At 64.2% G+C, this 24,826-nt stretch overlaps 2 protein-coding genes across 9 annotated transcripts; one reads left to right on the top strand and one right to left on the bottom strand.

Annotated features, from left to right (window-relative positions):
• The first annotated feature begins 450 nt into the window (after positions 1–450).
• On the top strand, positions 451–9,602 carry REXO4 (REX4 homolog, 3'-5' exonuclease). Of its 4 annotated transcripts, none has more exons than XM_054689227.1 (8): positions 451–480; positions 3,034–3,389; positions 3,818–3,961; positions 4,077–4,270; positions 5,083–5,171; positions 6,101–6,175; positions 6,538–6,612; positions 6,981–9,602. In XM_054689227.1, exons 2-8 carry the CDS (start codon positions 3,085–3,087, stop codon positions 7,098–7,100), a joined length of 1,002 nt encoding a protein of 333 aa, XP_054545202.1. In that variant the 5' UTR covers positions 451–480; positions 3,034–3,084; the 3' UTR covers positions 7,101–9,602. The 4 variants fall into 4 exon arrangements, with proteins under 4 accessions (XP_054545202.1, XP_037348853.1, XP_054545200.1 ...); XM_037492956.2 differs by lacking the exon at positions 451–480 and adding an exon at positions 2,202–2,242; XM_054689225.1 differs by lacking the exon at positions 451–480 and adding an exon at positions 2,249–2,384.
• On the bottom strand, positions 7,861–24,810 carry STKLD1 (serine/threonine kinase like domain containing 1). Of its 5 annotated transcripts, XM_054689216.1 has the most exons (19): positions 24,758–24,810; positions 23,040–23,126; positions 20,909–20,953; positions 19,829–19,903; positions 19,099–19,200; positions 17,164–17,234; positions 16,432–16,547; positions 15,211–15,329; positions 14,342–14,505; positions 13,858–13,991; positions 12,713–12,796; positions 12,222–12,338; positions 11,410–11,550; positions 10,506–10,634; positions 9,927–10,055; positions 9,735–9,863; positions 8,500–8,640; positions 8,332–8,411; positions 7,861–8,178 (listed from the first exon to the last, which is right to left on the bottom strand). In XM_054689216.1, exons 1-19 carry the CDS (start codon positions 24,770–24,772, stop codon positions 8,080–8,082), a joined length of 1,977 nt encoding a protein of 658 aa, XP_054545191.1. In that variant the 5' UTR covers positions 24,773–24,810; the 3' UTR covers positions 7,861–8,079. The 5 variants fall into 5 exon arrangements, with proteins under 5 accessions (XP_054545191.1, XP_037348880.1, XP_054545192.1 ...); XM_037492983.2 differs by having other exon boundaries at positions 8,136–8,411; XM_054689217.1 differs by lacking the exon at positions 19,099–19,200 and having other exon boundaries at positions 8,136–8,411.
• Positions 24,811–24,826: the final 16 nt, after the last annotated feature.

Raw genomic sequence — 24,826 nt, forward strand, 5'->3', positions numbered from 1 at the left:
CTAGAATGTTGCTTTACACGAAGGTCGCCCCGAAGCCGCTGCCCGATTCCCACCTAGCCAGGGAACCTTCCCCTCGAAATGTACGAAATCACGTTGGTGTGTAGCCCAGGCCTGCACTGACTGGTCAATAAGTATCTGCAACTTGGAGGCGGAAAAAAGAAGACACCCAGCCAGTTAAATATCAAATTTCAGATAAAAACAATTTTAAAATGAGTTTTGGTATCTATACACCCAAAATATTGCAACTATGGCATAGGACATGCTAATACTGAAATTACCTGGCCAATCTCTACAACGCCTCATTGTAGCACTTCCATTGACGTATCATCCAGTTATCTGGTTTATGTTGTGTGCTTTCCTGAGCAACCTCCCCCACCCCAACCCCCACCCCCCACGCACACACACCCCGTGGAAGCTTCAAACAAGTAGAAGCTGGGGCTGCGTTGTAGGCCTGGGAGTTCTCAGGTGGAGGCCTCGCAGGTTGGTGGTTAATCCTTCTTGATATAAATCAGCCTAGAACAATTACTGCAATGTTATCTTGTTACCAAGCAATGGTCACAAATCTCTGCTTTGCTCTCGATTTGCACGGACCAGATTACCATACAGGGTGGTTTGTTTTGATTTTTTTTTTAGAACTGGGGTACAGGCCAGAGGCGCAGGAGGGTGAGAGGATTCACCAGAGCAGAGCGGGGAGCAGAACAGGCAGACTGAGGAAATCCACTGCTGAGGGGAGCAGCGGGCGAGGCAGGAGAGGTCTGCCGCGCCATGTGGGTAGCTCCCGGCCGGCCGGGACTCGAACCCGCGCTGCAGAGGCTGCGGACAGCTTCACAGCGCGGCGCTCAACCCGCTGCGCCCCCGGGAGGCCCACGGTCCAGGGTTTCGAGAACAGAACCTTTACTGCAAATCGGTTGTCAAGGCGGGGAGGGCGAGGCCTCGCTCAGTCGCGGGGCCGGCTGCGGGGGCGGCCTCCGGGGCCCCTCCGGGCGCGCGTCCAGGGGCCTCGGGCTCGGCTCCGGGGCGCCGACAGGCCTCGGGGCGCTGCTGTGCGTGGGCGAGTCCCCGGGAAAGCTCAGGCCTGGCGCCACCGCCCGGGCGCGGCTCGCGGGGCCCCGCGCGGCCGGCGGGGCAGCGCGTCACCGCAGGCTCCGACGGGCGCGAGAACGGCCGGTGCGCGGGCGCCACCGCGGGACGCCGCCCAGGGGCCCGGCCGCCGGGGGCGGGGTGCGGTCGGGGGGGTCCCCGCGCCTGGGCCCGCGCCAGAGCCGGGGGGCGGCGAGCCCCAGCGCCCCCTGGCGGCCGCCGCGCCCCGCGCTCGCCGGCCCAGCGGCCGCGCCCCGCGGACGGCGCCCGTTCCCTGCCGGCGCCCGCCTCTGGCGCCCGCCCCGGCCTCGGGCACCCCGGGCCTGCCCCGCCCGGCCCTCGGCCGCCGCCCGGACGCCGCGCGCCGCCGGCGGTGAGGCGCCCGGCCCGCTCCCGGGGGCGGAACGAGAGGCGGGGGCCGGGTTTCCCGCCGGGCGGCGGGAGCCGAGCACTTCCGGGGCCGGGGCGCACGTGCCGGGAGCGCGCGGGGCCGCTTCCGGGCCGCTTCCGGGGTCGGGCCCGGCCTGTGCCCCGCGGGATGGCGAAGGCGCGCGGGCCCACGCCCGGGCCGGGCTCGGGGCCGGCGCCGGCCGGGAAGCCGACTCGGAAGAGAAGCAAGAAGAGGTGGTTCTGGGAAAACCGAGCGCGAGAAGCCGGCGCGCCCCCGGGACGCGCCCCCGGCGTGGGCGCGGGGCGGCCCCCGAAGGCCCCGGAGGACTTCTCCCAGAACTGGAAGGCGCTGCAGCAGGTGGGCCGGGCCGGGCCGGGCCGGGGGCGGCGGGCGGGGTGCGGGCGCGCGGCAGGCACGTGCTGTCCGGGGCTCCGCGTGTCTGCGCTTCGTTTAACACCCTCCACGCCCCCGCGGCAGCGGCGAGTCGGACCATCCTCTCCGCCGTGCAGGGGGGATAGGCCGGGTCAGGCGACCTGAGGTTGCACCGGGAGGACAGGACCTGCCCTGACCTCGGTGGCGGCGCTGACAACCACCGCCTTCTGGGCCTCTGTGGGACAGCGCTTTAGGGCTTGTCCTGTCACACTCCCTCCTGCGCCTCACTCAGAAACCGCCACCTCCCCGGGGGTTCACTGCAGACCGTCCAGCTGATCTCTAGGAGAGGAAATTGAGGCACAGAATGATGAAGGCACTTGGCCCAAGGTCATCCACCTGGTAAACGATGCGCTGGGCGCAGAGTCACACAATTTGCTTGGGTCTGTGCTCATTGCCACTGCTGGCTGTCAGTCTCCTCCGGAGGCAGAGGGAGCCTGGAGGACAGAGAAGCGCTGCCTGAGCCTCTAAATACAGCCCACAGGTTAGGAAGGGGAGGCCTCACCGTGGACCCAGAAAATCCCCACGGCAATCCCAGTACCTGGCCACATGCGGATCTGGGCTGCGGTGATCAGCCATGCTGGGGTTTGCATACCAGGGAGACAAGCTCAAAGAGCCTCCTCCCCCCTCACCTCCCCAGGTGAGAATAGAGCTGCAGCAACTACCTCTAGTCTGACAAAAACTTCCATTAAGACACTCCTGCCTCTCCTGAGACTCCCAGGGAGAGCAAACCCAGATCTGGCAGAGGAAGTGGCTCCGTGCACCAGCGTGTTGGCCTAAACTGTGAGGGCAGTCACCCTACAGTGAGCTCCAGTGCACTGTGAACATGGAGAAAGCCTGTCCCCCTGGTCAGCCAATCCCAACTGAAGGTGTAGGAGGGGAGTTTGAGCAGTGAGGAGGCAGACATGGTGTTATGGGTCTAATGAGATAAGCAAAGGTCATTTTTTTGCAATCGACTTAGAGGCAAGACTGGGAACGGACTTTCCCCAAGCCACTTGAAGAGAAATTCCAGTGGCGTGATAGGAAGTACATGTGGGTGTGATTGGTGTGTTTTTACATACACACCTGTTTTTAATACCTTGTGCATGATTTCCAAATTAAAATGTCATGTGTTTTATTTTGGGCCTCATCAGCTGCTGAAACAAAAGTCACAAGTCCTAGAAAAGCCTCTCGTTGACTCCCAGATGGATCCCACAAAGCAGCCCAAAGTTGCCCAGCACAACAGAAGGGTCTCAGGTAAAGCGAAAAGAGAGGAAGTGGAATCAGAAGACCCAGAGCAGGCTGCCCACAGGGGCTCAGCTCCTCCAGGATCCCTGCCGAGCAGGAAGGGGCCGGCACTTCCCATCCAGGCCAACGGAGCCACGCACAATGAGCCGGGAGTCCAGAAAAGGGCAGACAGCAGCCTTTCTGCAAAACGAGGTGACATCAAGCACAAAAAAAGGAAAACTAAGGAGGCTCCTGCAGCCCCGGCTCCGGCCCCACCTATTGAGTAAGTCCTGGCGTCCCTGCCTGAGCCGCCTGCGTGGGGCTAGCACAGCCTCCGCCACCCCATGCTGCAGGGCCAGTGCCGAGAGGCCTGTGTCCTCGGGAGGCTCAGGCTGGCATCATTCCCGCAGTCCCTCTATCGCCTCCCACGGTCCCTTTGTCAGTCCGGGCACAGGCTCTACACATAGCCGGGCATCGCCCCTGGGGGCTGTGACCGGCCCGTCGTGCTTGCACCTCTCCCTTTCCCGGTGCACCTGTCACTTTGTGAGTGAAAGGAGAGCACAGGGTCATGGCACCTGCAGGCAAGGGGTCATGCGTTCCCCCGCGGCACCTAAGTTTTGGACAATGAGCGTATTTTCTAAGACAGAACCGGGACAGGATCGGAGTCGCCTGTGCAGCGCCTTCAGCTGCCTTTCTCTCTCTGCCTCTCAGGGACGCCATCTGGTTTGACGACGTGGACCCAGAAGACATCGAGGCGGCCATAGGCCCAGAGGCCGCCGAGGTGGCCAGAAGGCAGCTGGGCCAGAGCCAGCGCCAACGCGGCGTGACGCTGGTGAAGGAGCAGGCCTTCGGCGGGTAAGGGCGGTCGGGGCCTGGGAGGGCAGGCCCTGCGCCTGCAAGCTGTGACCCCGGGAGCATGCCCAGGGGTGTGGGGGGCACCAACTCAGCTGGACCCGTGGCTCCCCTGCAGCCTGACGAAAGCCCTAGCCCTGGACTGCGAGATGGTGGGCGTGGGCCCCAAGGGGGAGGAGAGCGTGGCAGCCCGCGTGTCTCTCGTGAACCAGTTCGGGAAGTGCGTGTACGACAAGTTCGTCCGGCCGACCCAGCCGGTGACAGACTACAGGACGGCGGTCAGCGGGATCCGGCCAGAGCACCTCGGGCAGGGTGGGTCTCCCGCGCGCCCCACGTGGGGGGACCGCGCAGCGCCGGCCTTCTCCCCTTTCTCCCTGTGCTGTCCCGGGGCACCCACCAGAGCCCGCCACCCCTCCCGGGGGGCCACATCGGACACCCTCGCTGCCTCGTCACCGACCCAACGACAGGACGGTGTCTAGGCTTGCTGCGTGTTGGCAGAGGGCCCGCTCCAGGAGGGCAGGGACGACAGGCCGCAGCGTCCCACAGGCCCTGGGGAGGACTCTCATTAATGCTGTGAGCCAGAGTGGCCTGCTCTGGCTCAGCTTCTGGCAGGTTCCCTGTAGCTTTGGGGGTGGAAGTAGGGAGCTGAGCCGTGCTGACCGGGTCGGGGAGGTGGCCTGAGAAGCAACGAGATGTGGCCAGCTCCAGATGTACCTGGAGGCCGTCCGAGGGTCCACTGATGGGCCGGCGGGGAAGTAGAGAGCATTCAGGAGGACCCCCGGGGCTTGGACAGAAGCTTTCGGGTTCTGGGTCACTGCTCTGGCTGGGGCCCCTGTGGGCGCTGCGCCTCTCGGGCTGTCTTGCATGGTGTTCCTGCCACTCCTGTCCCCGGACCGCCTAGCCAGCCTCTAGGTCCCAGGCCCTGCCCGCCCCCTGCGGGAGGGGAGGAAGGGCTGTCCCCTGGGTGTCTGCACGGGAGCGGAGCCAGGGCCCTCCAGCAGTGCTCCCCTCTGCGCCGGAGCACCAGCCTCGGCTGTTTGCGGCCGGGGAGACGCGCGGCACCCGGCCTGGCCCGGGGTCCTTGCCCGGGTGCGGGTGTGGCTGAGCTCGTCTTGCGTCTCCAGGGGAAGAGTTCGATGTCGTGCAGAAGGAGGTGGCGGGCTTGCTGCGGGGCCGGATCCTCGTGGGCCACGCGCTGCACAACGACCTGAAGGTGCGCCGCCGTCTGTCCGCGCCGCGGGCCTGATTCGTGGCCTTTGTCCAGAGTTGGGGATGTTCTGGTCACAGGCTCAGGCCGACCGGGTGGGACGGGAGCCAGGGAGGTGCCCCCGCCGCTGCCCCTGCTGGCAGCGGCGGCGTCCGTGTCCCCTGGGCCGGCGATGAGCCGGGCGCCTCGAGGTGCGGGGGCAGCCGGACCCAGTGGCCCGACCCCTGCAGCTGTCACCCAGCCCGGCAGGGGCTGGCTCTGCCAGGGGCCGGAGCCCTTCCGTTGGGAGGCGTCCCCGGTGGCTGTTCCCTCTCAGCCTCCAGGCCGACGCGGCTCTCAGCCCGTCGGGGTGGCCACTGCGGGGAGCTGGGAGGCCCGGGTGTGTCCTCCAGCCCCTGCTTCTTGGGGTCTCTGCTGTGTGCAGAGCTGACCCGCCTGTTCGGCTGAGAATTCCAGGGCAGGCAGATGTCAGACCTTTCTGGGCCTGGGGCTGTTCAGTGTTCCGTGGAACCCCTGCATCTTCAGCTATTTCGGGGACCACTAAATGTTGGCCTTAGTTGCCTTTTAAAGTGCATTTTGAACTATCCTAAAAGCCAGTCCTCTGCCCACTGAAATGCTTTGTCTCGTGGGCACTGTCCCCTCAGAGGCGCCATGTCCCCAGCACGTGGGGCTCATGTTCCGCTCCCCAGAGACGCCTGCGGGCTCGAGGTGGACTGTCACTGTCTGGGGCACCGACTCAGACGCTGCAGGTCTTGGGGACTCTCGCAGCCAGCACCACCTCTGGTTGGGGTGAGGACAGAAGTCCCAGCTCCTGGCAACACCCTTTCTTAGTGTGGTGATGTTAACTTTGGGGTTCCTTGTAAGTGGTTGTTTGAAGAAAAGGGGAGTTTCTGCTACTATCTAAACAGGGGTGACGTCACTGTGCTCTCTTCCAGGTACTGCTTCTCGATCACCCAAAAAAGAAGATACGGGACACCCAGAAATATAAACCTTTCAAGAGCCAAGTGAAGGTGGGTCATGGGACCACTGCGTCCAGCCAGGGACGGCCGACGTCCTGGTCACGGGGGTTGGGGTGGGCTGGGTTTTCCTTCACGCTGACCTTTGAAATTAAAGGTAAAAGGAAAAGCAGAGTCCACATGGCCGAGGAGGCTTATTTCCAAAGACCCCGGGTGGGGGTGAGGAGCTGCCTCATAGCTGGCCCTGAGGGTACCCACGTGGGGCCTCCCCAGTAGTGAGTGGGGGCTGGGCCGGTAGGCGGGGCGCAGACTCCTTTCCAGCTGGCCTCTGTCACCAGCCCCTTGCGCTGTGGCACCTCCTAGAGCAGAGCTCTGCGAGCCGCGCGCTCACCCACCATGTCCCCCCACCCACTCAGAGTGGAAGGCCGTCTCTGAAGCTGCTTGCCAAGAAGATCCTGGGGGTCGGCGTGCAGGAGGCGGAGCACTGTTCGGTGAGTGTGTCCTGGCGTGGTGTCGCGCGGGCAGACACGGGCCCAGGCGACTTCCTCTTTCGGGGGTGCTGGTCCGTGAGAGAAGGAGCGGGTCACACAGTGTGAAGTGCGACACATTTCACGACACGAGAACAGCTGTGTTGTGGTTGTCAGAGAGAACCCCAGTCTAGGTGGAGGGCCCTTGGCCTCCGTGGCACCCCATGACAGGTGAGGGGCCCCCCACCCAGGTGTGGCCTGAAGCCACCAGGTTCCCAGCCACCCTGACTGCGGCATGTTCCCGGCTGGCGCCACGTCCGCGCTGGGTCCTGCCGCTGTGGCCATGCCCGCCACCTGCAGAGACAGTCACTCCGGGGCTCCCTGTCATCCAGATCCAGGACGCCCAGGCCGCAATGAGGCTGTACGTCACCGTCAAGAAGGAGTGGGAGAACACTGCCCGAGACAGGCGCCCCGCTGCGGCCGCTCCCCGCAACAGCAGAAACGACGCCTAGGGGGACCCACTGCTACCGTCCCCCACCTCCAGGCAGTGTCTCTACTCGCAAGCAGCTGTGACCAGATGTGTCCCTTGGAAGACATTCTTTGTCCCAGGAGGCGACAGGCAAAAGCTGCTTCCTGGGTCACGCAGCAGGAGCCTGGGGGCTGCTGGAACACTCTGCCCCTCCCGGTTTAGAGACAAAACCTGTCCGGCCAGGGGTGGGGCGCGCGGGCCAGGTGTAGGGGGGTGTTGGCCAGGAGGTGGGCACGGAACTGAAGCGAGAGCTCCTGGTCAGGCCTCAGCACAGGACGCTCATCAGGCTGTGCGGACAGAGTGGTCACTGCTGCCATGGGGCCTCGGGGACTCGCTGGGTGCCGGGCGGGGAGACTTGGGCCCAGTGGGTCTCGCTTTCCCGTAAGGGGACATTAACGGTCTCCGGCCCTTGGCAGTGAAGCCAACTCCAAGAGCTTTCCGTGGCTGCCTTCGGGCTGAGGAGGGTCTTTCTTGTCCCTCCTTCACCAGCCTCCCCCCAAACCCCCAAACTTGAGGTCACAGCCCACAGCATGGCCTTGGGCGGCTCAGGCTACCAGCCTGCCACAATTGTTGTACCTGTCCCTTGTCCCTGCCTGGAGGGACTCAGGCTGTTGCAGCCTGGGAAACTGGCTCCCATGGGCCCCGGGTGGCCGTGGCCTCGGCCTCCGCCTGGACCCCAGCCAGGCTCGAGTGTGGGGAGCCGGCAGCACCGAGCGGCTGGACAGACCCGCGGATATCACTGAACAACGTGTGCAGGCTTTTAATTCAATTCAGACAGTACGTGGGCTCCGTGTCTGTCTTCACCAGAACATTCTGAGGATCAGTTTGACTGCGTGCTGCTCCTGGCATAGGCTCCCGGGTGGCGCACCCCAGGTCAGCCAGGGCCCTCTCCCGACACCCCGTTAGGAAAGGCTGAGAGTGGAGCCAGAGCAGGGAGGGCTACTGGCCTGAAACACGTCTGTCTACGAGGGGAGAGGCCCTTCCCCGCCGACACGGACCGCACAGGGGGGCTCAGCTGCCCTCAGTGCCCGGAGGGCCTCTTCTGCATAGGAGACCAGCTTCTGAGAGGGGAGATGGGGTCATGCCTCCGAGGCCAGTGGGCCCCAAGCTTTCTGAAAGGGTGTGATCACCCTCCCCTTGGGGTGGTTACAGCTCAGGGAAAGCCCCACATGGCCCCGGGCAGGTCCAACAGAGGCTGGGGCCGCCCCACTCACCAAGCTAGAGGCAAAGCGCCCCTTCATTTCCAGGACCAGGGGCTCCATGCCGCCAGACATCATCTCCCATGCAATCTCCTCTGCGGGGGGAGCAAGCAGAGGCACCTCAGGCCTGCCTCAGCTCCCCAAGCCCTGCACCCCCACATGCCAGCCTTGGGAGGGGCTCACTGTAGGCCGCCAGCTGGGCCAGCAGCATGCAGATGTTTTCCGCCACCTCTGGGTCGTCCCTGTGGACCTGGTAGGTCCCTGCGATGAGTGCCAGGCCGCTGCCAGCCTCTCCGGGCAGCACCATCTGGAAGGCTGCCAGCTCTGGGGGGTGGGGGGAAAGGGGGCCCTGCTGCTGCTGTGCCTTCAGCCCCCAGGAAGTAGGGGCTCTGTGGGTGCCATTCCATTGAGCCTAAACCCTCCTGAGCGCCCTGACTGTGCCCCGGGGAGGGAGTGCCCTGTCCCTCCAGCACACGGCTGAGGCTCCCACCAAGAGCTGGGCCTGGCCTGGGGGTGCAGTGCCTGCAGGGAGGGCCAGGGTGCCCTTGGGCTGGCAGGAGCAGTGAGGCCTGCCTGTGGCATGGTCAGACTCCTTGGGTGGTGTCGCTGAGGGCAGGTGGCAAGGCCACAGTTTCACTTCCTGGCCCTGGCCCTACTCCCTTGGTTCTGACTGCCCTCAGGGTCTGCCTACCTCCTGCCTCTCACAGACCTGTTTTGGGGGGTCACAAGGGCAGAGTTCCACCTGAGGAAGTCCCTCTGCTCTTTGGCGCCTGTCTTCTGGGTCTGTCGACCCCCCCATTCCAGGCAGAGGAGCAAACAGGCCAGGTCCATTGGCTTTCCTGCCCAGGCCCAGTTGAGTGCCCCATCCTGGAGCTCAGAGATGACCTCAAGGGAACTGCACCCCTGCCCAGCAACCACCTTGGTTCCCACAGGTCCCCACTGGGTGATGGGCTGGCCCCGGGCCTGGCTGAGCTCCGCCTTTGGCCAGACCTGTGCAGACTGGCTGTGGGTTCCGGGACACATGTCGCCTCAAATAAAACAAGTGTCCCGGGACCTCCCTGGTGGCGCAGCGGTTAAGCGCTGGGCTGCGAAGCTGCCCGCAGCCTCTGCAGCACCGATTTGATCCCCGGCCACCAGCGAGGGTCCCACATGGCGCGCAGACCTCTCCTGCCGTGCCCGCTGCTCCCCTCAGCAGAGTACTTCGTCAGTCTGCCTGTTCTGTTCCCCGCTCTGGCTCTGGTGAATTCTCTCACCTCTGGCCTGTACCCAGTGCTTGTATAAATAAATAAATAAATCTTAAAAAAAAAAAAAACACAAGTGTGTCCCAGAGGTGGGGCTTCAGGCGGGAGGACTAAAGATGGTACCCACGCCTTTGGGACTAGCCCTGCCGCCTGCTCGCATGGCTGTGGCCAGCTCACCTGACACCGCGGCGAGGCTGGCCAGCCCCCGGCAGGCATTGATGACCAGCAGGACCCGCTCGGGACACAGCCGCACGCTGCGCAGCAACAGCGCCACTACCTGGACGGACTGCTCCTCCTCCACGCAGCCTGTGGGTGGGCCATAGTCACCAGCGCCACGGCCCCCACCCCACCCCACCCCCAGTGGCTCACCGTGCACGGACAGCAGCCAGAGCACCGCACAGCTGGCTTCGGCCATCTCCACGTCCCTGGGGTAGGCGGCCAGCACCCTGGCAACGAGGGTCGAAGCCTCCGCCAGGGGGGCCTTGTTGATGATGACGGCTGGGTGGGGCAGGACGGGACGCCCAGCCCGGTTGGTGAGGGGTGCCTGCCGCACACGGCCCAGGTGGGGAAGAGCTCGGGCCTCATAGGGCGATGTGGAGGGCGGGGTTCAGCCACACCCCAGAAGAGGCTTTGGGGTGCACTTAGGATGTGGAACCCCCCCTTCCTTGAGCTCCCAGGCATGTCAGCACAGGGTGCCGAATGCTGGGGCTCCATCTGAAAGCCGGGCCTTGCCCAGGAGGTCCCAGGATGGTGGCGCTGGTGGGGCTCCTGGATGGGAGCTAAACCTACCCACATCCCCCACCCTTGCTTGCTTTTCCTCCCCTTCGTTGCCGGCCCTTCGCAGGCCGTGAGGTGTCCTGAGGGGCTTCAGGGCAGGTCGTGGAGACCCTTGAAGGCGCTCCGTGACTGGGAGCAGTGGAGAAGGTGCCAGCCCCCTGCCCTTCTCACCATCCACCAGAAGGGTCCAGAGCAGAGTCAGGCAGTTAACGCAGATGTCCCTGTTGTGGGAGAAGCTATCCAGATGTTCCAGGACATGCTCAAACACCCCAGCCGCCTGCAGCTCCTTTGAGGCTGACTCTGTGGGCAGGCCCTGGGTTTAGCACCACAAAGAATGCCTCCTCCAGGAAGCCTTCCTGGACCACCTCCCTCATCTGTCATCCGGTCCTGCACCCCAGGCATCCTGCATCACTGGGCACCTTCTTGCCCAGGCTCCTGCCCAGTGTGGGACCCAGAAACAGGAAGACATGGGTCATTCCTGGGCCACCAGCCCCACTATCTCCCTGGCTTCAGCACCTTTCCTCCTGAGGGGCCTGGCCTTGCCCCTGGGGCCACACAGAGCAGGCCTGAGCCTTTAAAACGAACACGGGGTGCGTCCTGGTGGAGCCACCGGACTGTGTGGTTGCCCCAGCCTCCGTTCCGAGGCCCCCTTCCCCCGACGAAGGGCAGCGCGTGGCACATGGCGAATGATTTGGTCCAGGCAGCCGAGAGCAAGCGCAGGCCCCGCCGCGGCCCTGGGGTTCTCCGACGCTGGCGTCCGCGGGTGGAGAGGACGATGTGACCAGGTGAGGCGGTCAGGAGGAGGGGACAGTGTGGCACGCCGGAACCCTGTCCGCCCCGCCTGGCCCAGGGCCTCAGAGTCCTGTGCTCTGTGACGTGGGGCGAGTGAGGCCCCAGTTGGTGCCACGTCTGTGGCGGGAACGAGCGGCCACGGGGCTCTCCAAGAGAGGAAGGGAGAAGGACAAACGGGGGAAGCAGAGCGGCGAGGGCAGCAGCGAGGGCCCCAGGCGCAGAGGCGGCACCCCAGCCCTCGCGCACCCGGTTCCGGCCCGGGCCGGGGGAGGGCGGCACCCACCATCCCCGCAGATCATGGTGAGCAGGCTGTAGACCGGCCCCAGGAGCGGCTCCGCACCGGGGTGTGCCCGCACGGCGCGCAGCAGGGCCAGGGCCAGGGAGCTGTCGCCGGGCATCTCCACCGCCGGGTCCCGCGCCAGCGCTGCTCGGGCCAAGGGGAGAAGCCAGGGTCACCCCCAAAGCTAGGCACCAGGGAGTGGGCGGCTCCCTCCCGTGGGGCGGCACTGTGCTGGAGTCCCCGGGTCCCCGCGGAGCTCGAGGGAGGCGAGAAGGGCCCAGGGGAGACCCGCCCGCCGCCGCGCGGGATGGAGGGCGCCACGTGGCCACGGCTGGTTTCGGGGGCCCTGCTGTGTCTGAGCGCATTTAGCAAGGGAAACCCTGAATGGAAATCACCCCTGCAGGCCTAGGACAGGGAAGTGACCACTCGCGGTAAAGACCAAGGACCCTCACACCGTTTTTACCCCGAAGACTTGAGCAGGAGCCAGGCCCGGCTCTCGGCTCCGGGTCCTCCCGCCGCCCTGCCGGCCGCCACGCTGCCCACTGGGGACACAGCCCAGCCTCTGAGCGTCCCCCCGAGGACCTCGGGTGGCCACGTCCTCATTCCACAGCCGGGAGCCAGAGGAGCAGGGGCTGCGGGACCCGCGGCTCGGGAGCGGCGCCCTCGCCCTCAGCTCCAGCCCTGTGCACTCCCTTCGCCCCGGGATGCAGTGGCCACTGGGCAGAGCAGGGCACAGACTCCACGGAGGGTCAGATGCCCCAGGGGTAACTGGTGTGTGCGTGTGGGGAGCACCAGCAGCTCCTAGCCGCGCCCACCTTGGCCCAGGACCGACTGCAGCAGGGCGCAGGCGCGCAGTTGTATGTCAAGGAGCCTCTCGTGTTGCTTCATGATGGGGATCACCAGCTCCACCAGCTCCATGGGCCACGGCAGACCTGGCACGGGCGTGGGAGTGGCAGTCACGTGCACATGGAGGGTGGCCCGGGATGGCCCCTCCAGCTCTGGGTAGAGTTTCCTGTGACTATGGTGGGACATGGGGCAGGAGAGCCACGGCGCCCCCCTGGACCCAGCCTGCCTAGCTCAGGGGCCCTGGCAGTAGCTGCCCTGAGGGGGGCCCCCTGTGGTTCCGTGGGCGGCCCTCTGCGTGGTGGGCTGGGGTGGCGGTGAGTGGCACGGCAGGCGGTGGTGACAGTGACAACCAGGGAGCCAAGCCACCACCTGCTCGCCCCAGGCCGCCTGAGGCAGGGTGGCACTGAGGGGGCGGGAAAACCCGCCTTGGGACGTGCGCAGCCCCAGGGGCCAGGCCTACCTCGCTGGGTGTCACTCATCTGCAGGAGCTTCTCCAAGGCGCTGAGCTGGACCTCGGGCTGGCCGGCCAAGTTCTTCATGACCTCTGCGGGGACACAGAGCACGGCAGGCGCCTGGGGGCGTCCTTGGCCCCATCCCGGGCCAGGCCTTGCCGAGCGCTTGTTGGTGGGCATAGGTGGCTCTCATCGACCCCACAGCCCCGCTGAGGCCGGGGAGGCCCACGCCCTGCCCTGCCAGGGTCACCACTGCCCAGGACGCCCCAGCCGCAGCCCAGGCCCTCCGGCCGCAGCCCCGCCCCCCGGACCAGCACTGGCAGGCAGGCGTGTCTCCTGGAGCGCAGGAGCCCACCTTGAATGAAGAGGCTGAGGCTCAAAGGGCGACTCGCTCAAGGCGCTCGGCTAGTGGGTGGGGGGGTTTGAATGGGCCCCACCATCTGTCTCCAAAGCCGAGCGGTGAGAACCCCACGGGTGCCCCTTCCCACCTTCACCCTCCCCCATCCTTTCTCCAGAGGTGGGGGCAAAGTGGGGAGACGGGTTCTCTGCACGGGCACCACAGGAGTCCCAAGGGAGAAGAGGGGCGCCAGGAGCCAAGCGGGATGGGAGCGTGGCACCAGCCTCAGGCCTTCGAGGCCCACGTCTACCAGACTTGGCTGTGGCCAGTCACTGTGCTGGGGCCCCAGGGCCCTCCGTGGGGCATGCAGTGGAGCCCAGCAGTCCCCTATGGCGCTGCATGACCCGCGAGCCCCACCCCAGGTGCCTGACACCGCCTGGGCGGGATCTGTGCCAGAGGCTGCATCCCCGGCAGGACAGCACCTGTGGGCCCAGGGTCACCGCTGGGCCTGTTGCATGTCCCGCGCCAGAAAGAGCTGCTGAGGCCTCTCCGCATCAGGGCCAGGGGATGGACACAAGAGGGCAGCGGGTATGGGGTGAGTCAGGGAGTGGGCGCGCAGCTCCCAGGAGGACGGAGCAGCAGTGGGGAGGGGACGCTGGGAGGAGGGGTGCTGGCGTGGGAGCAGCGCCCTAAGTGGTGCTGGAGACAGACAGACGGGCGGGGGAGAGGCCCTGAGCGTTCCTGCCCCAGCCCTGCAGGAGGAGCAGAACGGGGTCCCTCCAGGGAAGGCCGCGGTGCCGCAGCCGCCCTGCCCACCTACGACGCTGGCCGTGCTGTTCTCCAGCAGCATGCTGGCAACGAACATGGGCACGTCCTGCGGCCGCTGCATCGTCAGCGTGATGTTGGGTGACCTGAATCCGCTGTTCTCGAAGGTGGCCTGGATCACGTCCCTGGGGAGGAGCAGGAAGCCTGGCCCTGCCGCGGGCTCCCTGCCCCTGGCCGAGGGGCCCCAGCGGGCACGTGGGGAGGAGGTGCCGGGCCGCGCCTGACCTGGGGACGCCCCCACCCCACGAGGCTGAGACATCAGACGCCACGCCTGTGCTGGCCGCATCCACGGCACGGAGGGTCCTTTTCCTCCCTTCTGATACTAAAATCTAATGCAAACATTTCCGGAGCCCCGGAGACGGCGGGGCAGGCAGGCCTGGGCAGCCCGGAGCGTGGGGCGGGTGCTGGGCCCTGCGACGTGAGACCCGGAGCGAGGAGGCTGAGAGGGGTGCGCGGAGACCCGCCCTGGGCTCACTGGATGGCCATCCGCTGCCCGGGCTGGACCTGGAGCATGGACGGCAGCAGGGCGCTGAAGGTGCTCGCGGCGGGGACGTTCCTCTGCTCCGCGGTCCTCAGCACGCCGCTCAGCCTGTCCGGCAGCTTCCGGATGGCCTTTCGCAGCTGCATGGCGTCTGTGGCCTGGGGAGACGGGACGGCCTGGGTTGACAGTGCAGAGCCTGCCCTGCGCCGTGGTCCGGGAGCGGAGGGCTGATGGGGCCGCCGTCAGGCCGCCTCCCACAGAAGGGTGGGCGCCCGCCATCCGTGTTGGAGATGCCGGGGGCTCTCCCGCCCAGATCCAGCGCTGAGAGTCTGGGGTCCGGGCGGGAGGGGCGCACCAGGAACTCGTGCTCACACATGGGCTGGCAGGCACGCGCCGGCCCTCCCGCTCACCCTGCCCTGTCCTCTGCGCGTGAGGAGCTGAAGCCACCAGCTCCCCAGCCCAGCCCCCCGCCGGAGGAGCGCCGAGGCCCCAGGGTAGCGTGGCAGCGGGCGGCAGCCCCATGGCTGAGTGCTCCGGCTGCGCAGGTCCAGCCCCTGCAGCCCCAGCACCTTCGCTCAAACAGGGAGAGCCGGCCCCACCCCCGCCTGCGGGAGCAGGTCAATGCAGGCTGGCAGGGACCCCCGGGGGCTGCAGGGGGCAGAGGTTTGAACGTCACCATTGTCACCTTCCAGACCCGGGACCCCGCAGGGCCAGGCCTGAGTGCGGTCCCCTCCAGTGCTGGGGGGGCTCCCAACAGCTCCGCGGAGGCAGCAGAGGCAGGAGGCGGCAGGGAGAAGAGGGCACTCTTGCCAGCTGAGGGGACCCACTGCCCGGGGGCGGGCGGGCGGGGAGCGGCAGCTCACGTCCATGAAGGAGCAGCAGACCATGTCCAGGATGATGCAGCCGAGGGACCAGATGTCGGATTTCTGGCTGAAGGAGAAGTTGAGGGCCTCGGGGGCCATCCAGGACTTGTGGAAGGGGTCTGTGGACAGGCAAGGCAGCGAGCACTGAGCCCCGAGCCGCCTGGGAAGCAAGCAGCTTTAAAAAGGAGCCCCCCAGGCATCCTTCAGGGGAGAAAGGCACGTGCTGTGCCGCGGAGGGGAGGGAGCAGCGGCCCTCGGTGGGCAGCCGGTGGGCCACCATCTGGCAGGGCCTCAGGTCGGCCTGCTCGAGTGGGGGTGTGTCTGCACCGAGTGCCTGCAGAGGCGGTTGGAGACGCTCCCACCGGGAAGGCTAAGACTTGCACCCTCTCTAAACATCTTGCCCCCTCTTGAGGCAAAATTCCGGTTGTCCTGCCTGGTTTCTCAACCTAAACTTCAGATGAAGAGCAAAGGCCGGGTCCTCCCTCCAGCTCTGCAGCCCCTGACAGGTATCGGGCAGCGTCCCGCTCTGGACGCCCAGCCCCAGCAACAGCAAAGGGGTGGGCTTCATGGAACCCGGCCGGCTACACCTCCAGGAGTCCCACCCCCACCTCCCACCGCTCCACCCACCCACCATCCACGCATCCCCCGTGCACGGAGGACAGGGCGCTCCCCACACCCCCCTCCCAAGACTCCAGCATCCCAGTGTTACTGCCCCATCCCTGACGGCCACCCCAGCCTTGAGCCTGGCTCCCTCTGCCCATTATCTTTTCAAAGGAAGGAGAGTCCGTGCCCCCTGCTCCCGCCTCCACCATCTTGAGTCCTTTCAGGACGCAGGAAGGTGCTCCGCGTCGGCGGGCACCTGACAGCCTCTGTCCGCACGTCAGTTTCCTTCCTTCTCGGCCCTTTCTTCTCCCTCCAGGGGGGGGTAACATTTTCTGGGGTACCACACCATTCCTTTCGCAGGGATCTTTCTCGCAAGTGTGGGTGACCTGGGACCCAGGTATCCTGCTCAGCCGCAACCCAGGCAAGGGGACTCTGGAGCCCACACAAGCCAGGGTGGGTGTGTGGGGACCTTCCGAGCCAAGAGGCCTGACGTCGCCTTGTCCCCGTACACAGTGGCCGCTGCCGCCCTCTGGACTCTGGGAGGGAGCCCCCTGGGGGCATACCCGGCCCCGCGGCCCTCCAGCCGCCCTGACCCGCAGCCGGGAGGACCCCAGCCACCTTCCTCGGCCCGGATGTTCCACTTGGCCCGGTCGCTCATCAGCGTGTGGGAGCTCAGGTCCTGCAGCCTGCAGTGGCCGGGCCCGACGAGGGCGATGTTGGAGGGCTTGAGGTTCCTGAGAGCGAGAGGTGGGGCTCTCGTGGCTGTCGGCGCCCGTCGGGCCAGCGTGTGCCCTGGACCTTACCCCCATCCCCGCCCCACCCAGCTCCGCCGCAGCCCGCACGCTGCCTCTCCTCAGTGCTTTAAGACGGTTTCCTATGAGCGTAAGACACACCGTCGTGTAAAACTGGAAAAAGCAAGTCAACTGCGAGTAGGAAGCTGCCGCCCTCCGGCCCAACAGCCCTCGTGGCCTTCCGGGCCTCGGCTCAGGCGTCTGGCAGGGATTTCCCACCCTCCCTGACGTCCAGCGGCAGTAGCCACTTCCTGTGGACACGTGGTCTCTCCCCAGGGTGAAGCCGCGTCCCGCCCCTCCGGGCCAGGGGCACAGCTCAGCGAGCCACGCCGGCGGGTCAAAAGCTCAGCTGGGGCGCGGGCCAGAGGCCACGCAGCGGCCTAATCTTTCCCGGGAGCTCCGCTATCTGGTTCTTTCCTTGCACTTTAGAACCAACCCGCCCGGGCGAGAGGCTGATCCAGGGAGGTGACGTGGAGGCTGACACCGTGCGCCCGGAGGCATTGGGAGGGTGGCCGCCCAGGGAACCCCGGGCCTCCTCGCCCTCCGCAGCCGCCCTCACCTGTGGATGATGTCCAGGTGATGCAGGTATTCCAGAGCGTCCATCACCTGGCCCAGCACGCTGAGCAGCCACTGGGGAGGAGCGAGAGACGCAGGGACTGAGGGGGTCCCTGCAGCTGTTTGAGGCAGGTCAGGGACCACCCCTGGCCGACCGTGGACGGCGGCGCCTGCTCTCCCTGTGTCCTGAGGCGGGCCGGTAGCCAGCTGGAGCTCAGAGCCGGCTGGGGGAAGTCATCTCTGCTGCAGGCGCCTTCCGGCCGGAGCACACACAGCTCTCTGGGCCGAGGAACTGTGCAGTCAGGCCGGGCCTCGGTTTCCAGCCATCTCCGCCCTGAGACCCTGGGTGCCCTGGGGCTCCGCCCGTGCTCCTCCCCAGAGCCAGGAGCTGGGGCCCCAGGGTCGAGGGCATCGGAGTCCTTGTGCCTCAGCGCTTCTCTATGTCATTCAAACCAGAGAACGGCGGCGGAGAACGCATTTTGGATCAGAAGCGAAATCCATCTAGTTCCCAGGCGGTGGCTTTCAAGCCCTGTTCCTAGTTACCTGGGATTCCACCCGGGGTGTCGGGAGGACTCTGGCTGCTCCTATTCTACTTTCCACTGCCCCTGACCTCCAGAGGAAGGCTTCCTCCACGAATGGAAAGTCTGAAACCCACCGGGCCTGCCTCCGAGGGGGCCGGGAGGGCTGTGCGCCCTCAGAACCCTCTGGGAGACGGAGCCCGAGCTCAGAGCGAACACAGGCAAAATTCCTTTGGGGGGATCATGGATCTGGATGTGAACATGAAAGCAACCGGGCACAGAAGACAGCGGAGGGAGACAGTTTCTCAGCCGTCAAGCAAGAGAGGCTTCTCCAGAGGGGCTCGAAAGGCACCACACAGGAAGCGTCGGCAGGCCGGACTCCTGCACGGCTGACAACTGTTCCACCAAAGACACTGTAGCGAGCCTGGACTAGCAAGCTTCCAGCCAGACACTCCGAGCCACGAGATACAAAGATCGGCACAAATCAATAAGAAAAAGCCGACCACCCAAATGTTTCAACAAGCAACACACAAAAGAAGTTTCTAAAATGGTCAAAAAGGACACACCGCGATTCCACATTCTATCTGAAACAAAAGCTTAAACTGTATTTTTCATTAAAATGTAAAAGACTGGCAGGAGGCCATCCATGCCGTGGCAGGATGCACAGCTGGAGCACTCACGGCCGGCGGGGAGCGTGGATGCCAGATGCCCAGCTAGCCGAAGCAGCGTGTCCTCCTCCCGCACCCAGCCGGCCCTGGCAGCAGGGAAAGCGACACGCAGCCACAGTCCCGGACAGCTTGCTTGTGACAGCCCCGGATGGAGAGCCACCCAGGAGCACCCGGTGGACTGGCGGTGGACTGTGGCGTGGCTGTCACAGAGGACTGTGGTGTGGCTGTCCCCCGTGGAAAGGGACACTTGCGACACCCACAGCGTGGAGACCACGGCGCCGAAGCCGCCGGCTGAGTCCTGCACGTGAACTCCAGCCACGTGGCAGGAGCTCTGGCGTCCTGGGAACGTCTGTGCAGTTGTCCCCAGGGGCCTCGGGGGTTTCGGGACCCAAGCTCACCCTCTGCCCCGCAGACACCGAGACCTGAGCCCAGGTCCCTAGAGTCCAGACGAGCTGCCGTCAGCTGCTGGAGCCTGTGGACGCAGGGCCCGGGCCTGGGCCTGGAAGGCCAGCGCCATTAACTGAAAAACATCCGCAAATGCTTGGACCGGTGCTGTCCAGGGTCCAGTGACCCTCAGCTGGGGAGGCCAGGCAAGCGCGGGCCTGCACCTTAAGCTGTGTGCACCACAGCATGCAAGTGTCTCCACACCAGACGTGAGAACAACAGGGCTCCGGGGTACCACCTTCCCTCCTGCACCCCGAACACCCCAAGGGCCAGGTGGCCCCAGGCCCAGTGTCCTGGAGGGTGTCTTACCTGGGCGTCAATGGCTGCCCTGTCCCTCCTCTTCCTCTCGATGACCTTGTGGAGGCTGCCCTCGCTGTACTCCATCACCAGGCACAGGGCCAGCGAGGAGCGCTACCAAACGCAGCCCCTTACCTGTGCTGCCCCCCAGGTCTGGCCCCTCCCTGCAGCCACTGCCCGGGCCTTCCATGGGGCCCCACCCCTCTCTCCTCTTCCCTGCCCAGCTCCACCTACATTAAAGCCACTGGACCCTTCTGGGGGCCTCTGGGCCATGGCTCGCTCAGATTCCTGCTCCTGGGGTCCCAGCACTGCCTGGGGTAACTGCTCACCTTTAGGGCTCATCTTAGATCAATCTCCTCCCTCCAAGGACCCTGCCCCGAGGGGGTCCCCAAGGGACTGGGTCAGGGCCCCACTCAGGCTGTCAGAGGGCCTGCAATCCCCCCCACAGGAAGATGTCCACTTGGCTTGTCTGTGTCCTTGAGAGTGTTAGGGGGTGCTCATCAAATATTTAGGGTGCAGCCAGGGAGCATCACTCCCCAAGGCTTTCCTCAGGGCCCAGCCCTCCAGGCTGCAGGGGATCACAGGTCACTGCCCAGAGGGGCCACGGCCCCCATCAGGGTGGAGTCAGGGAAGCCAATCTGGGGCACTGCCTTGGCCACAGAAGGGGGTACAGAGGTGAAGGGGTGCTGCAGGTTCAGTCCACCTGGTCCTGCTGCGGCCCCAGGAGTGGACTCAGACGCACCTCATTGACCCAGATGATGAATAGCTCCCGGTACACGGAGATGTGTGCGTGCTGGAGCTTCAGCAGTGGCATCAGCTGAGGGCAGGACAGTGCATGTGGAGAGACCCCAATGAGGTCCTGCTGTGCCTCTTCCCTCAGACACATGGGGTGGGGGCGGCATGGGGTGGGGGTAGCAGGGGGCTGGAGCCAAGACAACTGGCGAGGGGCCCCTCTGGCATTTGGTGGCTGTGTGACTCAGGAGAGGTTCCTCAATCTCTCTGAGCCTCCCCACTCATCTGAGAGTGGCGGTAACTGTGGGTTCAGCCCCCGGGGGCAGAGCCAGCGGAGGCAGCAGAGTGCCCGGGGCACAGGAGGTAGTGGAGCAGGCTGGCCCAGAGGCTGGTGGGGCCAAATGGCTTTGAGAAGGACTCAGTTAGGACTCGGAAGTGGCTGCCGAGCGACTAAGAGCCAGGTGGACAGAAGCTCGGGGAGGGGGGAGGCGCGTGGAAGGGGTGGGGAGTGGGAGCAAGGTGATGGGGCTGCTATGGGGCGAGAGCTGTTCGCTGGCAAAGCTCAAAACTGGCCAGTCCAGAAAAAAGACAGACCAGTGACCATTAGGTAGGAGAGGACACGTGTAACTCCAGGGGAAATTAAAAAAAAGCAGAGGAAAACCACTCAGAGCCTTTGTCTCGTATGCGGGCGCTCCCAGAAGCTGTTACTCCAGATAGGGACGTTGTCGTGGTCATTTAACTAGCAGATTTAAGGAACTGACGTTTTCCCTGTTAAACACCTCTGTGTTTTCTACACTCTCTATTGTGCCTTTTACAACTCAAGGGGGAAATCCTTGAAGACAGCCCTGGCCAGGGAGGGCAGGGCCCTGGCCCGCGCTGGAGCTTTTTCTTCTCTGGGGCCACCATGTTAAGTTACCAGCACCAGGGTCTGCGATGACTCTTGGACACAGACTGTTCTTAAGCTGAGAGATGGGGGTCCTGGCTTCACAGCAAAGGGCACGACCCTCCCTGGCTCTACCCAGGCGCCCACCCAGTCACGCCACCCGTGTGCAAAGTGCATCCTGTGTCGTGGGACCCGCCCAAGAGTTACCTCCTCCAGGGCCTCGTTGGCCTGGTGCTCGTCAATGCATTCCACCTGCAGGAGCAGGAGCAGCGCTCAGGTGCTGTCTCCATTGCACCGCCAGCAGCGCCCGTAGCGCCAGCACCGTCGCCCTCATGACCATCATCATCATCACCAGCCCCGTCACAACCACCACCACCACCATCACCACCACCACCATCACCACCACCACCGCCATCACCATCATCACCACCACCATCACCATCACCATCATCACCATCATCACCATCACCACCATCACCATCACCACCATCACCACCATCACCACCATCACCATCATCACCACCATCACCATCACCACCACCATCAACACCATCACCACCATCACCATCATCACCACCATCACCATCACCACCATCACCACCATCACCACCACCATCACCACCATCACTATCACCATCACCACCATTGTTCACCAGGGTTGCCAGGCTCCTACCATTTATTCCCTACCACATGGCACCAAACCTGGGGAGGTTCCTACGGCTGGGATCCAAAAATCTTTGATTTCTGCCGTTGGGAAGCCGGGGAGATCCCCACCAGTCCGAAGACATCAGCTCTCATTCCCCATCCCTTCTCCCCTTCCTCAAAATTGTCTTCCCTCCCTCCATGCAATTGTCTGACCCTAAAAAAAATCTGTGAGATCTGTGAGCAAGGAGACATCTTTGCTCCTGTGGCGAGGGTAAGCCTAGGTTGGCATCACACAAACTCCAGGGAATCATGAGCAATGTATTTTCAGACCATCCCGAAAGCAGGCAAGAAAACAACGTGTCAGCCCCAAAGCCACCCGCTCTGCCCCAGCTGGCAAAGCATCAGCCGCGCCAGTGTATCCTCCTCTGAGTTAGGAAGCGCGCCGGGCACGGGACTTGGGCAGCAGGGGAGGGGCAGCCGGGAGAGGGGCAGCAACAGGCTGGGCGCCAAGCCCGCAGAGCCACGCACACCACACCGCACACAGCTCTCACCCGGGACTATCACTCACAGGACCAACAGGTGATAGGCCCGTGAGTGGGGTGATCGTGGAGGGAAATGCAGAGGTGGTGGGTTACCCCAGATCCGTGGGGTGACCCCAGATGCCGAGGCACTGGGGGTCTTTCCCTTCCTCCCTTCTCTAGGAGGTTTGGGCTTTGATGAAACTGGCCCTAACACACAAAAGCCTTAAGCGTGTCACAAGCGTGAACATCTTGGAATTTCTCCCAAGGAAGTCACTAATCCTCTTAAAAAATGGACTTACTGCTACAGAGTGGACCGCAGAGAACAAGCTAAGGGCTGCAACTCACCAGGCGTGGACTGGTTCAGCACAGGAGCCGCCGGAGCCGTGGGAGGCAAAAGCTGGGCCAGCGGTGCTGGGTGAGGGTCGCCGGACACACGCCGGACACCAAGGGGGAAATACCTGCCCAGCCTGAACATGATGCTTGCACAAGGGAGCTTACAAATGCCAGGAAAAAGGACTAGGAGACAGCTCCCGGTGCTCCTCCTCCCATTATTTTTCAAAGAAATCGTGACTTATTAAAATGTGCTTTGATTACTCAGAAGGTAGGCAGGCCTCCTGTCCCACTGGCCCCTGAGATAATGGGGGGACTCCACAGTCAGCAGACACAGAAGGTCAGATATCTGGGCCAGGAGACCCCGGGGGGCCGGGGATGAGATGGCAGGGAGGGCACCAGTGGTTGCTGTGGCCAAGGTGAGTCCTCCACCTGCACAGTCAGCCCTGATTCCGCTGCATCCCAGCCAGCCGAGTGGTCAGGCTCTCTTCCCCGGACCCCCGTTCATCTGCATCACCCTGTCTTGCACACACAAAGGGCATCCCCTGCAGGTCTGCACCCCCACCCTGCCAGGCCAGCCCTGTCTGCAACCCCGCCCTGACTTGGCTCCGCATTGCTGGCTGGAAGGGACCCTCACTGAGGGGCACCGAACATCCCCTCTTCATGGTGGGGAGGGAGCGAGTGCTCAGGGAAGCCAGGAGCCTCAGGCCGCCCCCCACAATTCCCCCTCCCCTCTGCCTCCAGGTCAGCCTGGCAGAGGGATCCTCCTCCATGTGGGTCATGAGAGGGGACGTGTGGGGAACGGCAGCCCCTCGGTGCCATGGATGCGGCCTCTTTCTTACCTGCTTTATCACCAGCTTTTCTTTGGTTTTTGAGTCCTCCACCACCAGGTTCACACCCAGGGCCCCAGGATTCAGCTGGTCCAGAACCTGCCGGGAGGAGAGAGCGTTCAGGAAGACCAGGCCGCCTTTCACCCGCCCACTGCCACGCTTCTCTGCTCTCCTGACGCCCCTGCTGCCTGCGCGGGAGCTGCCGGACAAGGCCAAGATCCTTTGGGCTGGACCTGCTCCTGGGCCCGCTCTGGAGAGCCTTCCACCTGCCCCGGCCCCTTCTCCCTGGCAAGGACCAGGGCTAGGACCTCCCAGGCATGCCCACTCCCTCCAGCCCCTCAGAACCCCAAGGCCCAAACAGAAACCAACCAGCCTGCGGCTGGCCCGGTACTGTGTCAACTGCTCTACAAACACCAGATCCCGTTGGTGCTGCTGCCACTTCCAAGGTCACACCAGGGGAGGCTGAGGCACAAGGAGCGGGTGCTCCTCTGGGGTTAGAGGGCAGCGCGGGGCCTGGATGGAAGGGTGGGTGGCGCGCAGGCCTGACACCTGAGATTTGGCCACCAGCCAGAACTCTGTGCAGGGAGGCCCAGGGCTGGGTGGGGAGGGGAGGTTACATTTATCAGAGCGGAGAGGAAGGGGGTGCTTTTTTAAAAAAAAAAACATTTGCTGGGCCTCCATGGTGGCGCAGCGGTTGAGCGCTGAGTTGCAAAGCTGCCTGCAGCCTCTGCAGCGCCGGTTCGATCCCCGGCCACCAGGCGAGGGTCCCACATGACATGCAGACCTCTGCTGCCGCGCCCGTTACTCCCCTCAGCAGTGTCCTTCGGTCCTTCTGCCTGCTCTGCTCCCCGCTCTGGCTCTGGTGAATCCTCTCACCCTCCCGCGCTTCTGATGTACCCAGTGCTTGTATAAATAAATAAATAAATAAATAAATCTTTTAAAAAAAACAAAAAACATTTGCTTATATATATTTTACATCATTCTTCATTTTAAAACAATGTTTGCTTTTTTTTGTTTTTTTGAAAGGGAGATTCTTGAAGACCAGAAAACTCTTTAGATTCTGTAATCTGTCCATGCGGGTGGCCTGAGCCGCCTGAAACTGGCTGAAGACGGCACCAGCCTCCGGCCCTCTCAGGTCGCGGGTGGAACAGTGAAACCCACGGGAATCTTGGAGCCAGCCCTTTCAAGCATTTTCCTGAAAGAGTGACTTACTAAAATCGCCTGGGTAACTCTGTGCTGACACCCTCTCCCCCAAGGCCCGTCTCCCGGGTGAGGAGCGCCTCACCTGCCATTATTTTCAAGTTGACACATTTTTACAAAAACGGAATCTAATATTTTATAAAGTTGACATTTACTCCAACATTCAATCCCTTTTACTTTGCAGCATTCCTTTGGTTCTGCAGAATCGGGCCCCCAGCATTTTCACATCCCTGGAAAAGGCCCAGGCCCCTCCCAGGCACTGCTGATGGGGTGCTGCGGGGTCTGGGGTCCTCATTATTAATTCCTGGGCACCCCAGTGTCCTGCGGCCACCGGCCCGGCGCTTGGGCCGACGGGGCAGCAGGTCCTCCCAGCCTCCAGCCGGGGCTGAGAGTCCTGACGTCCCCCCGCCACTGTCGCGGGGACCCCGAAGCGGAGGGGCGCGGGCCCGGCGGTGGCCGGCGGGGCGGGGCGGGCCGGGCCGGGCCGGGCCGGGCCGGGCCGGGGTCTGGGCCGGGCGGGGCAGCGGCACCTGGTACTTTTCCATCGCGCTGAGGGCGGCTCGGGCCTCCCTCCGTGCCCGCTGGCCACGCTCGCGGTA

Source organism: Talpa occidentalis, unplaced genomic scaffold (assembly GCF_014898055.3).
Source record: "Talpa occidentalis isolate TD23 unplaced genomic scaffold, MPIMG_talOcc4v2.1 talOcc4.7, whole genome shotgun sequence".
Lineage (NCBI taxonomy): Eukaryota > Metazoa > Chordata > Mammalia > Eulipotyphla > Talpidae > Talpa > Talpa occidentalis.

Excerpts from the sequence above, each read along its gene's own strand:
- STKLD1 (XM_037492983.2), bottom strand. Across the intron at positions 19,904-20,908 it reads CCAACGAGGCCCTGGAGGAG|CTGATGCCACTGCTGAAGCT; the intron begins GTAACTCTTGGG and ends TCCTGCCCTCAG. Across the intron at positions 13,992-14,341 it reads GGGCAGCGGATGGCCATCCA|GGACGTGATCCAGGCCACCT; the intron begins GTGAGCCCAGGG and ends GCTCCTCCCCAG.
- REXO4 (XM_054689224.1), top strand. The coding sequence starts at position 2,478 with ATGCTGGGGTTTGCATACCAGGGAGACAAGCTCAAAGAGCCTCCTCCC. Across the intron at positions 3,962-4,076 it reads AAGGAGCAGGCCTTCGGCGG|CCTGACGAAAGCCCTAGCCC; the intron begins GTAAGGGCGGTC and ends GCTCCCCTGCAG. Across the intron at positions 4,271-5,082 it reads GCCAGAGCACCTCGGGCAGG|GGGAAGAGTTCGATGTCGTG; the intron begins GTGGGTCTCCCG and ends TTGCGTCTCCAG.